General features: G+C 44.6%; 1 protein-coding gene across 2 annotated transcripts in view; it reads right to left on the reverse strand.

Annotated features, from left to right (window-relative positions):
* Positions 1-924: 924 nt before the first annotated feature.
* Positions 925-17,929, reverse strand: part of LOC146813411 (uncharacterized) — a 53,722-nt gene continuing 36,717 nt past the window's right edge. The window contains exons 4-5 of one of the 2 annotated variants that reach the window (XM_085614759.1): positions 9,548-9,696; positions 925-1,836 (exon numbers count right to left, since the gene is read on the reverse strand). In XM_085614759.1, coding sequence (XP_085470885.1) covers positions 1,783-1,836; positions 9,548-9,696 — 203 coding nt within the window. In that variant the 3' untranslated portion in view covers positions 925-1,782. Of the gene's footprint in view, positions 1,837-8,047; positions 8,165-9,547; positions 9,697-17,929 lie in introns of those variants that run through there. The other variant, XM_085614760.1, reaches the window with a different exon arrangement.

Raw genomic sequence — 17,929 nt, forward strand, 5'->3', positions numbered from 1 at the left:
CGAGCTCAATTCTGATTGGTGGTTACATGACTGTAAACATTCGAATCGGTCGAAATCAGGAAGTGTCGGCCGCCATTTTCTGTCTCTCGCACTGAGAAACAAAGGTGGGGAACGTGAAACGGGGGCAACGAAGAGAGTTGCAGACGCCCTAGTTTTTGTCAGGGGGTCCAAGAAGGACCCAAAAGTACGAAAAATAAATTTAATAATTTTTTTAAAAAAATCGCGGGGTACGCGTACGGTAAGCTTACCGTACGCGCACGGCAAAAAAAATAAAAAATAAAAAATAAAGAAGTAACAATCACATTTATTAAATAAATTAAAGGACCCACAAGGGAGAAAAAAACAAATGTTACTGCGTAAAAAAAGGCGAGGCGCGCACCGTGCGCGCAGGGTGTGCGCATAGTGAAAAACCAGAAAAAAAATAAAAAATAAATACATAACTTAGCATTTAAAAAAACGTACAAATTCACTGAAAAAACCATAGGTTTCACACACGTTATAGTTAGGAATTATCATTTACAAAACCTTGCAAGTTCACTTAAAAAACCATAGGTTTCACACATGTTATAGTTAGCTGTACATTTCACTCGTAAAAAACCTATGAAATTCCACGTTATAGTTAGATGAGGTAACTATAACTTGCGCGACCGCAATCCACAATTTGTAATTTCAGATGTCATCATTGATGTCATGAGTGATGTCACTGACCATGTCATGAGTGATGTACTATGTGACGTCATCAGCAGTTTATTGTGGGCGCGCAAGTTATAGTTACCTCATCTAACTATAACGTGGAATTTCATTGGTTTTTTACGAGTGAAATGTACAGCTAACTATAACGTGTGAAACCTATGGTTTTTTAAGTGAATATGAATATATATATATATATATATATATATATATATATATTTTTTTTTTTTTTTTCACCAGATGTTAACCCACAGGAGGAAAATAAAGGATCCACACGAGCCCGCTCGATCAGTGTAGCAGATTATTTTCAATTAGGCAGAGCAGAACGACGTGTTTCGACCACGTCCGTGGTCTTGGTCACATATATATCTGTTCAGGACTTCTATAGCTCTAGATGCTTTGGCTTTTGTATTTCTGATATGTAGGCCCCATTGGATGACCTCGCCCCATGTTACTCGCCCTGACCCCATTCTGCACAACATCACAGTTCCCTTACTTTTTCAAATGCACTTCAACCACTGAGCGTGACCAATTCACATTGCCAATACTGGTTAGAAACTTTGATTTAGGGCCATTCAACACTAAGGGCTTTGCTCCACTGGATCCTTCAAACGGTGTGAGACATAAGTGAGCCTTGTCCTCGTGCCTTTCTTGTTGGAGAACCCGGAGACCCTTTGTTTTTAGCTACATCTCCCAGTCTGATCTCCCTGGGGTGGCGGACAGTTTCTAAAGACCCTACACCTGTCGATGTGCCTTCTCTTCCTCTGTGTGCCACACCTGCAGCACTTCTCACCGCCTGCACCCCTTCCTGCACTCACTGGCTCCTCCAAGTCTGGAACCTGTTCCATTTCTTTGCAGCTAAGTTTGCACTCTATAAATACCCCCACAAAGGCGGCTGGGAAGTATGTTAGGCCTATACATCTTCGAGAGCAGCTAAAGGATCCTTATAAAGTATTTCATTCTGTGCTGGGAAAGCGTATACAAAGGTGGCTGAACTGATGGGTGTACATGTGCTGTTGGGCTGTAGGTTAGTGTCCATCCTTTGTGCAGATCCAGTGCCTTGAAGTCGCGCAGTCCAGCGCGCCAAGCGTTTCAGTGTTTAAGGCGGCGCAGTCCAGGCCGGGGCCGCTGTTCTTTAACTGGATACTGAGGAAAGAACAAACACAACATCAGGATTTGTTCTGAACCATCGGTCGCTCATTGAAGAGCAAACGATTTTAGGTCTCGATTGGGGGGATACTCCCTCCTCCTGCCATTGCTGCTCGCTCACTCACTCATCCATCCATCCAGCCCCATTGATTCACTTCTTTATCCTTTCATGCACTCTGACATACGCCCCTTCAACCAACCATGCTCTCAGGCATTCACCCTTTAATCCATCTATGCACTTGCACACTCAGTCCTTCATCTTTCTGTGCACTCTCATACCTTCATCCTGTGCTCAGACACTCGCCCCTTCATCCAGCCAAGCACCCAGACATTTACCTCTTCATCTTTCTATGCAGCCAGTCACCCCTTCATCCAGCCACAAACTCACATATTTCTCCATTAACTCATTGCTGCATTCATCTATCTACACACACAATCTAGTCAACAAATGAAATAGCCCCTCCGGAGCTTAAAGGTAATCAGATGAATTGGCTAGGACAATGCTGCTTTAAACAAGTGCTGTATAACAATGCACGCTTTCTACACATACATTTTTAGAGGGGGGGTACTATTTAAAGGTTTGTAGTATTTGCACAGGACTGATCATTTCACGTGCAAACAAATGGGCGAATGATTAAATTACTGGTCATGATTTATTTACTTCCGAGAAGTGCCAGTTCAGTCCCATTTAAAGTATTCAAAGCCGAGGGAGGGAGAAGCTTCTTACGTCATGGGCCTGCTCCACCAGGAGAGACAGCCCACAGCTCAATTGATATGAGAGTTCCTCTGTTCCTTTTCAAATAAAGCTTTCATCAATGTTGCAGAGCTCACCTGGATCTCTGCCTGTTCAATGACGCCCATTTTAGGCCATGCTCTGTCTGTACTACTGTCAGAAAAGATGAGAGATTTTTGTAGAGTCGCTTACATCTCAAACTGCTCCTGTGCTCTTATTCTTGTCCTCACCTTCCTCATGGTCATGCCCACGTATTTCATGTTCCAAGGGTAAAATAACCACATCCACTACTCCTGATTTACAATTTGTGGTTTCTTTCAAAATCCACTTTTTTTTTTGGAGGCCCAGGTCTAATATTTTTTTTTAACAACATATTTTATTGATTTTATTAAACAAACAACCAGCACAGTTATCCAGAGATTATGGGGCAAGTACATCCCCCAGGGTACACATTGTGCTGATTTACCGCCCCCAACCTCTAGTCTGCAAACATCAGACTCCCACACCCACCCCACCCACCCCGTGTCAACACGTAGTCCCATCCGTTTCCAGGATGGCATCATTACTATTATCCTAATATGTTTGTACACAGTCACCCCACACCTTGTATTTATCTCTCCTGTCTCAGGCGTTCTATGGGATCCCCTGAATCGTCTGGAGTAAGTTGTGGCAGGTCCACACCCCTGTATATGGCCCATTTCCCCCATATCTTCCCATGTTTCCGGGGGTAGCCACGTGCCACAAAGACCGCAATCTCCGCCATCATACATTGGTCCATGGCTTTCTTCCACTTGCCTAGGCGGGGCGGGGAGGTCTCCTTCCAGCTCTGCACTATATCCCGCTTCGCCAACACGAGCCCCAGAAACAGTAAGTGTCGTTTATATCTGTTCCCCCCGATGTCCTCGGTGCTATGTAGTAGTGTGAGTCTTGGCTCGAGTGGGAGCTCCCAGGCCAGAACGTTCCCCAAACACCCAAGGACCTTGCGCCAATAGGGTTGTATCACTACACAGAGCCATACTATATGTAAGAACGTGCCTTCGGTCGCGCCACAACGTAAACATATCGGGGACTGAATCACCCCCATTTTCCACAATCGCGTTCTAGTGTAGTAGACCCTGTGTAGGTATTTATATTGGATCAGGCGATATCTAGTGGAAACTGCTGTATAGCGGGGGCTCGCCAGTGCCTCCGCCCTATCATCATCTGTAAGGTCAGGGAGATCGGCCTGCCATCGCTCACGTGTCTTATGGAGATTGTGTTGCGCGCGTGTTGTAAGGGTTTGATAGATTTGTCGGATCTTATGAGGGCCGAGGTCCCCCGTCAAACGGCGACTCTCTAGGGGGTGATATTCTGGTAGGGACGTCAGTGAACGCACCGCCGGCATCAACGCATGTCGAAGCTGTAAGTATCGGTAGAACTGGGATTTGTGTAGGTCAAATTCGGTTTGTAGTTGTTGGAAGGATTTAATTGTGGGCCCTCGCATGACATCCCCCAACGTGGAGATTCCTATTGTATCCCACCCCCGGAATCCCTCCAGGGCCGCCACCGGCCGGATGAAGGCGCCGCGCCATAGGGGTGTCATCTCGGTAAGTTTCCCCCACCAGCCCATCATACGCACCACGCGCCGCCAGATCTGAATCACCGTACCGCATGCCGGAGGATGGCCGGCTACTGAAGAGGAGTTGTATAGTAAGTGTAGCAGCCGCGTGTGAGGGAGATTTAAACGCTCTACCGCATACGCCAGATCTTGGAGCGACCCATACCACCAGTCGTTGACCACTAGCAGCTGGGATGCCCAGTAATAGGCGCGCATATCCGCCGCTGCTATTCCCCCGCAGTATGTAGATTGTACACAGGTCGCCAGGGCCACCCGCACGGTGCCCCCTTGCCAGAGGAACCTGTTCATCAGGGCGTTTAGTTGCGTGAACCACGTCTGCGGGATCGGGTATGGGTAATTCTGGAGGCGATAAAGCATGCGGGGCAGTGAAATCATCTTAAAGATCGCCGATCGGCCATAGAGGGAGAGGGGTAGTTGTGACCATATCGTGGTGTCGTCCCGCACCGCCGGGAGAAGAGGGGCTATATTCCGGGCCCACGCCATATCTTGATCTCGGGTCACGTAGACCCCGAGGTATTTAAACCCGTCGGTAGCGACAGTCACCTGGTTTGCCCAAGCCATGTGTCCTAGGTCCCCGCACACCAGGAATAAAATAGATTTAGAAGGATTAGCGCACAGACCAGACGTCTCACCGAAGATGCGGAGGATCTGAAGGACCCTAGGCCCCGAGACCCGTGGGTCAGCCATGTAAAATAGTACGTCATCCGCGTACAGGGCTATTTTGTCTGTGTAGTCTGGAGTCCATGACAACTCACGCATCACTGCGTCCCTCCTCACCCATTCGGCTAGTGGCTCTATAGCAAGCGCGAATAACAGTGGGGATAGTGGGCATCCATGTCGGGTGCCACGAAAGAGCGGGAACGAGGCCGACCGATGACCGGCCACCCGGACCGACGCCGTGAGACCTGTGTATAGGAGCTTGATATACGTCAGGAATCGGGGACCAAAGTTTACTGCCTCTAGGAGGCGGAAAAGGTATTCCCAACTAAGGGAGTCGAACGCCTTGTCTATATCGGCCAGCAGTACCGCGACCGGGCAGCCTAGCTTATGGGCTTCTGCTATCGCATTATGCAACTGTCGGATATTATGCCTCGTTGCCCGATGCGGCATAAAGCCGGATTGGTCCGGGTGGATCAGCTCTAGTATGTATGTTCGTAGACGATCGGCCAAGACCTTGCCCAATAGTTTAGGTTCAAACTTCAATAATGATATGGGACGATACGACCCCGGATCCTCAGGGAGTCTGCCCGGCTTCAGAAACACGACTATTTCGGCATGTCACCAATCAGGTGGTAGCAGTTGAGTCTCCTTGGCCTCTTGTACAACCTGGAGCAGATAGGGGCCTAGCGTCGGCATAAGGGGCCGCAGAAAGTCTCTGGGGAATCCGTTCGGTCCGGGGGCCCGACCCGGGCGGGTAGCCATCAGCGCCGTGCCAGGTCTAATATTTTGGTAGGTCTTTTCAAATGACAGACCCTACACTTCCCACAAGGAGAGTGTCCTGTGAGTTTTGGTAGGCCTCATAATGTCAAATTCTGGGTCTGATTTGTGCATTTCGTTTCCCACATGTGGACAAGTGTATCCTTAAGGCTCCTCCATCTTCTGTTTGAGGACATAGGCATCATATTGGGGAGGTTCCCTCTCCATTTCTCCATTATCGCTATTTTCTATTAATGATCTTCACTGGTTTGGAGACTACATTATAGGTAGTCACATAGATCAGTTCATCCTTGGTATGCCCATTTTGATCTTGTGCAAGACCTCTGCTATTCCATGCCCTCTTGTTCCCATTCTAAATTGTCATCTGTGGTACTCCTTTGCTCTAAATTTGTCACTGAAAGGCTCTGCCTGACTTTTGAAGTCAGTCAAGTTACTGCAATTTCTCTGTGATCTAAGGAATTATTCATATGGAAGATTTTCCCACAATGAGTATGTAGAAACGGTCAAATAAAAAAAATAAAAATTGTTGTCCTTCGATTTGTGATGTGTCTCAGAGCCCAAGACTACCCTCTGCAAAAACTCACGCACCCATGAAAGTCACTTCATTATTGCTTCTTCTATGGGTGAATTTCAGGTATTTGTTACATCCATTGATACGTTGTATGAACTGTGACGACCACTTTAGGGGCCTATTTACGAAAAAGTCGTGCAGCGCAGCAAGTCACTTCTGTACTGTATTTAAGGCAATACATCACATTCCTGCAGTTTTGGCAGCCTAGTGCCAACGCAGACACCCTTGCACTATGGTGCAAGGGTGCCTCCGTTGCATGCAGGTTTGTTTTTGCGCAGGAAGGGACACATTCCTGCACAAAAGTAATCCTGAGAGGCATATTCCTCCTGCAATGTGTGCTGCAGACATGTTTCTGACACCCTGCAGGTGAGCCCACACTCTCAGGCCAGAAACAGTGCCTGCTCCATAGGAAGGGTTTCACACATCCTCCAGCAGGATGGCTAGGGATTTAGCATATCAAGGCCAGGAGCTTTAAAGTCTCTGCCGCCTTTGATATGAGACCCCAGCTTTACCCAGACATAGGATATGCCACCCGAGGAACATTTGGCACCAGGACAGGCGGAAATTAGCTATGTAAGGAGGCGTGGTGCACTACCAGACCAATCACACCCTTAAGGAGGGCTGCCTGATGTGCTCCACGAAAGAAGGATTCCACCATTTTGATTTTGGTGGAATTAGGAACTCTGGGACAGGGTTATGCCTACTCCCCACAAGACCTGGTCCTATAGGGGCTGTAGTGAGCCCAAGGTTACTTAGCCCATTGGCTTCTATCCTTCACTGCGCTTAATTCCCCTAAATTCAGTATTTAGGTAGCCCCCTGACACCACAAACTCAGATACACCTGACAAAAGAAAAAGGATAAAGAAGCGGACTACCGGTGGACTTTGGCATCAAACCATGCCTTCTCCTGTCCCCACAATCACTACAACCAGACATGTCCTGCAGCTGTGCATCCTCTAGAAGCCTCAGAGGGCCACCAGCACTCTGCCAAGCTGTCAGCATCTCCCTTAAAGTGGAGGAACTCCTTCCCTGCAGGCAGCAGGAATTGACCGCAACATCTAGTTCACCGAACTGCTGACCACTGGTTCCATCAGCGCAGCAGCCACCCAGGAGGAGGTCACCGTGCTCCCAGTGGTCAGATCCGTCTCCCCACCAGGTTTGGTGATGCCAGGAGCCCCAGGAGCCACCCTGCACCAAACCCCGGTACCAGACCCTTTGCAGCAAGCAAAGCTTCTTTGAAGATCAATCCGTACTCCAATGCCAACCAGTCGAAAGGTATGTCAGCTTTGCACAGGCCAGCATAGAGCGTGGCCCCACGGTCTTCTTTTGCCCCCCTATGCAGGTTCAACCGAAAACCATTAGTGCGTACTACGCACTGGAATAGCCGACAAAAAACCCGCATCACCCGAACTTCCCAGCCCCCCTGCTCCGAAGACCTTCACGAACTGAGCCCACTAGTGGGAGCTCCCGGACTAGTACCAAAGTCCCCCTCTACAGCCTGTTTCTAGGTGGCCCCCTTTTTTGCCTAAGGTGTAGTATGCAAGGCTAACAACAAAATGGGTGGTAGAGGCACTCCGAATTTGTTTCAGAAACAAAGTTTTACTCGTTTAACACTTCTTCTCAATGGCGTGCTGTGGAGTGGATTCCAACAGTCATGGATTCCTGACACTTCAAACCTTCAATGCTAGGACCAGTAGGGCCCTAGTCTCCACGCACAGTTGCGTTCAGGACAATGCCTTGAAATAATTCTCAAAACTGTAGTTCATACTTAATCCAGCATTTGTAGTGAATGAATTAAATCAATGTCTCAGTGATTAAAGCAATTTATTCATTGCAAAAATATTCGTTAGTTAAATCTTCATTCAATCCTTCATATAAATCCAAATTACGCTCTTACAAGAAGTTCACTTTTTGTGAATGCCCAATGCATTTCGAGCCAGCCGGCTCTTCATCAGGGGCTACGTATCTAAAGAAATAAATAATGCATATTTACACATTGACCATTACAATGATGGCAAAAACATCAGTTTGCAAATACATGATCAAACTCAGAAATTCATAACAACATTCCATACTGAAACAACTAAGTGAATAAGTTGAGTGACCGCATAATGACCCAAAATGACCATCACCAAGAATGTTTAAATAAAGTTGTGTAGACGGTGAAAGAAGCCGAAAAAACTCAGAGAGACTGTTACCTTGTTGGGCAATAAACAACCGCTTTTCAAAACGAATGGATCAACCTGAAAACAGAACACACTAGAATGTCGTCTCTGAACGTAGCTGGCAAGAGAAATGAAGAGAAAATTCAAAATGAGAAATCTTACCGACACAGTACAACGTGGTCGATTCAATGAAAGGAACCTGTTCGACTGCTGGCTCAAAAAATCACCAGGTGAAAATCATGGCGGTATGTTGGGAGCATGCGCTTAAATCAGAGCATGTTTAGACATAAAAAAGGTGACTGAACAACGATACCTTACTCAAAATGGGAGGAACTATCTCAAAAAAAGTGACTAATGATACATGGACTATCATCAAAGGTAAAACTGGTTCCACTATAAAAAATAAACGACATGACAAAGCGCAAAAGCCTGAATCAAAGTGGAGGTAATACTCGCGTGCATACTGTGCTACTGAAAAAAATTTTTTAAACAAGGTGGCTGGATGAATGGTGCCGCCATCTTGAAAGAGAGCGAAAAATGAACCTGGACATGAGAAAAATGGTGAAAAATTTAAAAACGTTAAAAAATAGTCGGAATGACCGGAAAAAATAAAACGTGTGTTGGTGAGGGTCACTGGTCAGGGTAATCTAACCCAAGAAGAAAGGTTGATCACATAGGTATATATGAATATGCAGTCCTATCCTGATACAAAAAAACCTTTGACACAAATACATCATAAATAACAAGCATAGTCTATTTTGTCATTAATGCCTTTCTCCATTAAGGTGTCCAAACGCTTAATCCAATAGGTTTCCCTCTGTAGGAGACTTCTGGTCAGATCTGTATCTTGACGTTGCTCTACTCGTTCTAGGACAGAGAATCTGAGTTGGGCGATACTGTGCTTCTCTTCATTCCAATGCATGGCCAAGCTGCTGTGTTTGTTGAGTGTTCTGATTGTACTTTTGTGCTCAGAAATCCGGGTTTTAAACAGTTGGATATTCACTGTCAAGGACAGGAATAAATCCAGTTCCAGGGTGGGAATGGGAAGACAAGAAGCCCATAGAAGTGCAGTGCTGCAGGTGATGGGATTTCTCCAAGGGGGGGAAATATAAAAACATGATCTGCCCACTGGTTTACGCATACACATCTTACCGCCACAACATTGGCATCCATCATCGTCCTACCTTGTCCTGTAGAGTTGCTATCGTAGACATGTTTGCATTTTGCGAAGCACAGAACGCGTGACTAGCATCCCAGGACTTGGTCTCGTTGGAAAACAGGTAGCACCTTCCTTCGTACCACATCCACTGACGCGGGCAGGGGGGGTCCAGGCCTCAGAGGGGACAGAAAAGTAGATCAGGACCATAAAAAAAACGTACCTGTTCTCAGTCATCTAACTGTGGAAACACTGATGTAAGAAACCCTCTTATGTGCACCATTTCCTTATAGAGAGACAGGCCCGAGGAGCCTGAGTCACAATGGAGAAGTGCATGCTGGGTAGGACTGTGGACAGGGAGCTGCAGCTAGGAGGAGGGGTAAAAGTAATATTCACTTAAAACTATGAGCAGTAGGAAGGAAGCCGTCTCTTATAAGGTCCAACTGAATAATTTTTTCCACCCTAAACAGACTTTTCACCAAAATAGGTTTGTGCAAATCAAACATAGTATAATATGTTCATTTGATTAATCAAAGGCTCAAGATTATTAATAGGCACATTTTAATAATATTTGTTTAAATGTCTGTCTGAAAGGACTGTTTTGTGGTTCGGAAAAAGGTGACAATCTTCCTACAATCACAGTAAATTTAGATTTGGTTTGCGTGGGAATAGGCAAAACATTAAAAGCTATTTCACAAATGTAGGTAAGAGCAATGAATACAATTGCAAATTTCCCCGCAAGATAAAAACCCCAAAATCCCATAAACCACTCAAACTTTGCTACACGTACTCCAACATTCAAAAGAATACACCAACATCCAAACATTAGACGTTCAGAAGAATATATACGGCTTTAATCTTATATATATAAAAAAAAAAAATTCACACTAATATTCTATATCACCTTCGTTTTAAAACATGCATTTCACACAAAAAAAAACAGTAATAAATACAATGACATTAGGGAGAAAAATTAAGACAATCAGTCTTCATAAACCAGCAAATAAGCTTATTATATTAACAAGAATTTTGAATCTGGATGTAGTTATTATGGACAGTAAGCAGGATTTGTTTTTTTAATAAAGAAACTAGTACCACATGAAGTTATGGGATGTATATGGTTTAAATTAGCCCTTCATTTTGATGGTTGTTTCATCCAGTCATTGTTTTAGGACTATGGGGTCTTGACTTAATGGTTGTATCTATTTGTGTAATGTTTATGTTTTATTATTATCTTCTTTCTTAGATTTTATATGAAAAAAATTTGGAGAAACATTATGTAGTCCTGAAGAAGGTGGTTATTAATAAGTGTGTCCACTGAAACAAGTCAACAAAATATTAAACCAAAATCTGCAGTGCACAGGTTTTTTTTTATATTGGATATTATATTTTCATGGACCCTTGTTGATATAATAGGCTGATTTGCCAGTTTATGAAGACTGGTGATTAGGTCTTAATTGTTCTCCCTAATGTCATTATATTTATTATTGTTTTGTGTGATGTACATGTGTTTTTAATATGAAGGTGATATTTGATAGAGAATATTAATGTAAAATGATGTTACATGTATAACAGGATTAAAGCCATATATATTTTTTCAGGCTTCTGTAGTATTTGGATGTTGTGTATTTTTTGAGGGTGTGGTGCATGTATAGTGGAATTTGACTGGTTTATGTGATTTCATTGTTTTTGTCCATTAGAGAATTTTGTAATTTTATTGTTGACCAGAACCCGGTCCTCTTGTGTGTGGGATCTTGTTTGTTTCATGCAGGTAAGAGCAATGAAACCTGCCTAATTCCTAAATGTGTAGCCTGAATATTTGAAAGCCATGGTTGTATTTAGTGAGAATTTGTTAGCAGAAACCTAACTCGGTAGCAACAGAGCACTGCACATTAATGTGGGTGCTAGGCAAAATTAAAAGATTCTGTTGTGTACTTTATTTAGGAATTTACACATTTCAATGGCATTACATGTCACGTTTACACATACTTTCCTTACAAATTTATAATTTATGTGCAGTCAAGTATGTGATTTGTCCAGGATCACAAGGTTTTCAGTCAAATGCTGGAGCCCGGATTGGAATTGCCGGTCACAAGTTTCCAACGTCAACAGCTCAGCCACTAGACCACACATACCCCTTCAAATGCTACAACCGATATTTGGGGCCTTGCATGCATTGGTGTGAATCTACAAATGTATTCAAGTAATTTAGAATTTTAAGGTTTCTTTCAGTGTGAACATTACCCAAAGGTACCAGAGCTTTACACAGGAAAATGGTTGAAACAAACCCCCTATACTTCTAACAAAACTAGAAAATGGTGGCATGACGACAACCTACTGCAGTTTTGTATTTTTCCTAACACTAACTGCATGACTTTCGGTTCAGCTGGTAATTTACCTCAGTTTGCTGCTGCAGCTATGATATTTTTTTGTTCTCTTTTTTTTTTTTTAAATTCATCCATTTGTCAGGTCTTGCAAGATTTTGCGTTCTCTTAGCAAAATTTACGTGTACCATGTGAAACATCAGTGTACTTTGAAAGACGCAGGTGCCTCTATGGAAGACACATGCAGCAATAGCAGCAACTGAGCCAGAATTTTTGGATAACCATCCCTAAAGTGGTTCATTATCAGCAAGTTAATTGAATATAAATTTAACTCATGAGGATATCCTAAAACATGTGTGTGGCTCACGCCCTTGTAGACCAACAATGGGCACCCCTGCTCTAGTTGAAGTGAGAATGTAAGCAATTTGACCAAATCTTCTTGGGAGCAGGATTTAACCAGGCTGCTCCCGGAGGTTCACCATCCCAAGGTGGTAAGAAAGGATTTAGGGAACCCTTCACACACAGTTTCTTCCCCTAGCCTTAATAAAAAAGGATTAAATCATCCGGAAGTCATTATGAGGTACACTAGATTTTCTGCAAGAGCTAAAGCTTGTAGTTGACAGCTTCCAACAGAATGAATAAGGTAGGGTAGAACATGCCGAGATGAGAATGAATCCAGCATTTGGGAGATGCTTTGAGAGAAGCTGCTAAACTGTTCCATAATCCACAAACGAATCAACTCATTGACAGGCTAAACTGCCTGGGCATAAAATCCAGAATGCAACAGAGTGTGTCTGACACCAGATGCTCTTTATGTGGGAGACCCTCCGATACGTGGATGTGATATGTCTAAAGTGCACAGGCACACTGGTCAAGAGAACCTGTTTCTGTTTGAACTGAGCAACAAAAGTGATGGGATGAAGCCCTATGGGACATTGAATGATCATTACCTGCTGGAAAGAGCAAATGTATTAAAGGGAACCTCCTCATCACAGGAGGGAAAAGAAACCCCATACAAGAAACACGCCTACTCCTTGAAACCCGGAAAACAAAGACATTAAAAACATGTTCCCTTGTCAAGCAACAAGACTCTGGAATCACTTCAATGAAGATCTCAAGCTTAACCCATCTGTTCTCCTTCCAGAAAAACCTGAAAGCGTATCTCACTTTGTTACTATATTTCTTGTAATGTGTGAGGTGCTGCATTGACGACGCTGCTAGATAGGCGCAATAATAAATAGATACAAAAATAAGACACAAGTGAGAAAACCCACTCACCCAGCAGTCCCACCCCCACCACCCATCTTCTCTCAAGACAGAAATGAGAATCTTATAATCGACACAATCTCAGGCCAATGAGAGTTTGAGAAAGACTAGCAGTCTTTCTGTGCAGGACTAGCAGTGCTCCCATCATCTGCCAGTCGCAACCTGCCATTTGGCACGGAAGCATCTAATGTTAGACCCCGATCAATATTCTCTAAAGAACGTTTGTTCTACCATCAGGTGAAGTCGTAAATACATGACACGGCGCCCTATCACTTTTTTTGCAAAAAAGGATCCATGATTGCTTTTTCCAACAGAGTTCAAACCTGATGAAATAAAACATACCACACTTTGTGGTTAGCAAAGCAGGCGCGCACTCAAAAGTAATTGCTTTACAAAGACGGATATAAAAGAATGGCTCTTCCCCCCACTCCACCTCTGCAATCTGTTCTGTGGCTTCTCCAGCGCACATGAGACTAATTTGGTGGAATGTGGCTGGCCTTGCCAGTAAACTGGGCACTCAAGATTGGACAACTTACATCGAGTCCGGGGATGTTTGCATGCTCCAAGAGACTTGGGCAAGGGAAGATTACAACCACCAAGGTTACGAGTCATTTTCCATCCCGGCTAGGTGGGAGGGTAAGGGCCGCCCCTCTGGTGGACTCACAACCTGGGTGGCATCCCACTTAGGATGTCAGGCTTCACGCCTACCGGTGCCATCAGATGATATCCTAGTGGTTTTACTGGCCTGGGCGAACCTAGCAAAACTTGCCCTGATAAATATTTACTCCAGGCCAGTGGGAGCTTCGCGTGAATCTCCCACTATAGAGGAGCTTTCAGTATACCTAGCGGAAATGCCAAGAGACATTCCTTATATAGTGGGAGGGGATTTAAATTCCCATTTCGAGCCGCTGGTCGGCCTCGTAGAGGGATTTCCCATGGAAGAAGAGTTCAGGTGGTCAGTACCCTCTGTCGTAGGACCTTCCCCAAAGGTATGGACGCCTGTGGCATTGCAGATTACTGCCCTTACCCTAAAGCATGGAATTAGAGCCTGCAATGGACGTATTAAGTCTGATGTACCAAGCAAAACCACGTACAACAGACTGGGAAGAGAGTCCCGCTTGGACTATGCCCTTGTGCAGATAGTGAACTGGTCTTCTATCTTGGACTTTAGGGTTGTGGAGAGATTGGATAGTGACCATAACGCCCTTGAACTCGATCTTAGCCATCCTGGGCTAAAGGCCTCCACAACAACCATGGAGGAGTTAAACCCTGAACTACTATTAGATAATAACAGGAGAAGAATCAGGTGGGATAAACTAGCTACGAGCCAAGTGAAACTTTCGAAGCTCTACGCAGGTTTAATCCCTATTTTGGAAAAAGTGGGAGAGCTAGCCAATGATGTGGGCAATACAGACCATCATGAGAAATTATATCAGGCTCATGAGGACCTTATAAAGGGAGCGGCTTCTGAGCTTTTTGGCAGGGTTCAGAATCAGAGGAGGACCCAGCAACATAAGGCCCTATGGTACAATGCAGCCTGCAGGAAGGCAAAGGGAGAACTCCTTAGAAGCATCAAGGAGGGAACAGGCAGAGAGAAGCTGCGAGAAAATAGACGGGCTTATAAAAAACTGGTTACCCATGCTAAAACCGAATGGGAGGAGAACCAGTGGGAGGAGCTCACCACTTCCCTCGCAGTAAGAGACCACCGAACGTTTTGGAGAGTAGTAAACGGGGGGTCGGGGAACCTCCTTTCGGCAATAGAGCCAAATATTGCAGCAGGGGTGTGGCAGGCACACTTCCAGTCTCTCTACAGTTCTGAGCTGGGAGTAACTAAGATTGACATCGGTACTGGACTGGCAGAGTATGGCGGGGATTTGATAACAGTGGGCGAGGTGAAGGTAGCATTAATGGGACTTAAAGGCGGAAAGGCGCCAGGTCTGGATGGCCTGCCCGGGGACCTGTTCAAGCAGGAGCCCGGTGTATGGGCCCCCTATCTGGCTGCTGTGTTTAATGGAGTCTTACGTGGCATGTAAATTCCGAGTACTTGGCTGGGGGCAGAGGTGGTTCCTATATTTAAAAAGGGCTCGCCCCTGCTCCCAGCCAACTATAGACCAATCAGTTTAATTGACGTGTCACAGAAGCTGTTTGGCAGGATTCTGCTGAATCGGCTTCAGGACTGGGTGGAGGAAACAGGCGCCCTCAGTCCGTACCAGGCGGGATTTAGAAAGGGAGTCTCCACAGTGGATCAGGTTTTCCGTCTGAACGTTATCTACTGGAGGGCAGCAATATTGGAAGGGGGTAGTTTATACACTATATTTGTGGACCTGAGGGCTGCCTTTGACCTCGTGCCCAGAGGAAAACTCTGAAGTGTTCTGGTTGAGATGGGGGTCCCCCAGACATCCTGATAATTTTAAAGAGATTGCACCATAATAACTATGCCCGGGTCAGGTGCGGGAAACTTGGGGAACTAACGGACAGATTCCCCGTTGACAGGGGGGTCAGACAGGGCTGTGTATTGGCACCGACCCTGTTCTGCCTCTTCGTCAACGGGGTAATCGCCCATCTCAATGGAACTGAATCCACGGATGCCCCAAAATTGAATGGCAGCAGGGTGCCTGCAATTATGTTTGCAAATTACACCCTGCTGCTGTCCAAAACTCCCATGGGGATACAGAGGATCCTTGATTCTTTTGTGGCTTTCTGCACAGATAGGGGGTTAGAAATTAATTCTACCAAAACCAAGTTTATGGTCCTGAACCCAACCCCAAGATCACGCCCGAACCCTTTACTGGGAGCATCACGTTTAGAGAGAGTCTCCACCTTTGAATATCTAGGTGTAACGTTGAATGAAACCATGTCTTGGGGAACCCACCAGACTAGGGTTAATCTTAAATTAGTGCAGACCACTGGTGGCATTGTTCGGTTGATGAAAAGCTCGACATATCGACCGCTGGGGCCGCTTATCCAGATATACAAGGCTCAGGCAAGAGGAGCTCTGATGTACGGGGCGGAAATGTGGGGTCACACAGCTTCCTGCAGCTTGTCTATAACTGAGAACAACTTCATTAGACAGATAGTAGCACTCCCGTCCAGTACCCCGCTCCTCCCCCTGAGGATGGACCTGGGGCTGAGACCATTAGCAGATGAACTAGGTCTCAGACCCATAGTCTACTGGCGAAGGCTATGGAGCAGCGAAGAACTTTCTTCGTATAGGGCGGAACTGAGGGAGTTTCTAACCCACCCTAAAGCTCTACAGATCCCGTGGATAAAATATATAAAAAAGTCCTGTACGGGATTGGGGCTCCCCGACCTGTGGTCGGATCCTGCTAATGCCTCACTAAGGATCCCACGAAGAGCTTTGGTCAGTGCTGATCACGAGCAGAAATTATCTATGGCCTTAGACTGCAAGGATGAGGGGTCTTTAACATTTGTATTTGCGCAAAGTAAGGACTCATATCGGCTGGAGAGGGTTGTGGACGCTATGTCTCCTGTGTTGGCCAGGAAGCAATTTCTCCAATGGAGATATGGAACATTGCCTCTGCGATCCTACACCTGCTCCTGGTCAACACTGCCATCTACCAAGCTATGTCCGGCATGTGTGGGAGCAGAGGAAAGCGATCTGCATGTGGTCTTGTTTTGTCCAACTTACAAGGCCGCCAGGAAATATTGGCTCCTACCACTCATTAGAAACCTTGGTTTTAGGGAGTACCTCCCGGTGTATAGAATTTTAAAAACTGATGTTTCAGGTCCAATTGTGTTTGCACTAGCCAAATTTCTCACTAATGTCTGGCATATTCGCACCCGTATTTTAAAGTCGCAGGCTCTCACCTAATTTTAAGTTCTAATTTTAATTGTATGGTCTTTTATCTGATGTGTTTCTCGATTACTTTCTCTGATGGTTTTACATGTTCATGTGCTTCTTTTGTACATCTTTTATGGCCAAATCGGCCGAAATAAAGATTAAATAATAAAAAAAAAAAAAGAATGAGATATGCCGCTCAAGCAACCAAAACACCATGAGTAATCCAAAACAGATTATTGAATTACTGAAATCAAAAAAAGGCAACAAATTTGTATTCTAAAGGGATTTTACCAAGTGTTGTCTTCATAATGACACTGTTTGATACACTCTTCAGTAAAGAAAAGGCTCACTGTTTCCTTTCTTAAGCACTAATTCCACAATTGGGACTGAATCGGAGACAGTGAAGGAAGCATACTGAAGAAAACAACTACTTAGAAGATAACAGACAAATAGAAAAACCTCCTGAGGACTGAGGCAGAGCAAAATGGTCAGGACCAGAGTAGTAACTAAAGAAAACAAGAAAGGAAAATTCCTTTAGAAGAAGCAACAAGCTGGAATAAAAAAGGTCTTTACCACCTCCTTTACGACAGTAAGTACCTCAAATGAACCCAAACAGAACAGGTATTAAGAGTCCCACCAGATTGGATAGTTTTAGAAAAGAGAAGGCAATCAAAGCAAAATGTAGAATGGATGTTGGCTCAGGGAGCAAAAAATCAGAAGAGAGGAAAATAATTAATTACAAGATGGCTGCAAGCAAGTTTACTAAAAATTAAGCTGAACGACCTGTCTTCCGGGGGGTTACAGAGGAACTATTTTATTTTATATTTTTAGGATTTTTCATTTAATTTAAACAAAAAGATGGGGTTTCAAACCTTTATTTTTCTTATTTTTATTATTAGTCTTAAAAATTTGAAAATTGTAACTTTAATATGAACGTAAGTAATGGGCTTCTTACAAATATAAAAACAATTTCAATAAATGACAGACTAATTGTACTCTAAAATTAAATATATTTAAC

Source organism: Triturus cristatus, chromosome 7, assembly GCF_964204655.1.
Source record: "Triturus cristatus chromosome 7, aTriCri1.1, whole genome shotgun sequence".
In the NCBI taxonomy this organism is placed as follows: domain Eukaryota; kingdom Metazoa; phylum Chordata; class Amphibia; order Caudata; family Salamandridae; genus Triturus; species Triturus cristatus.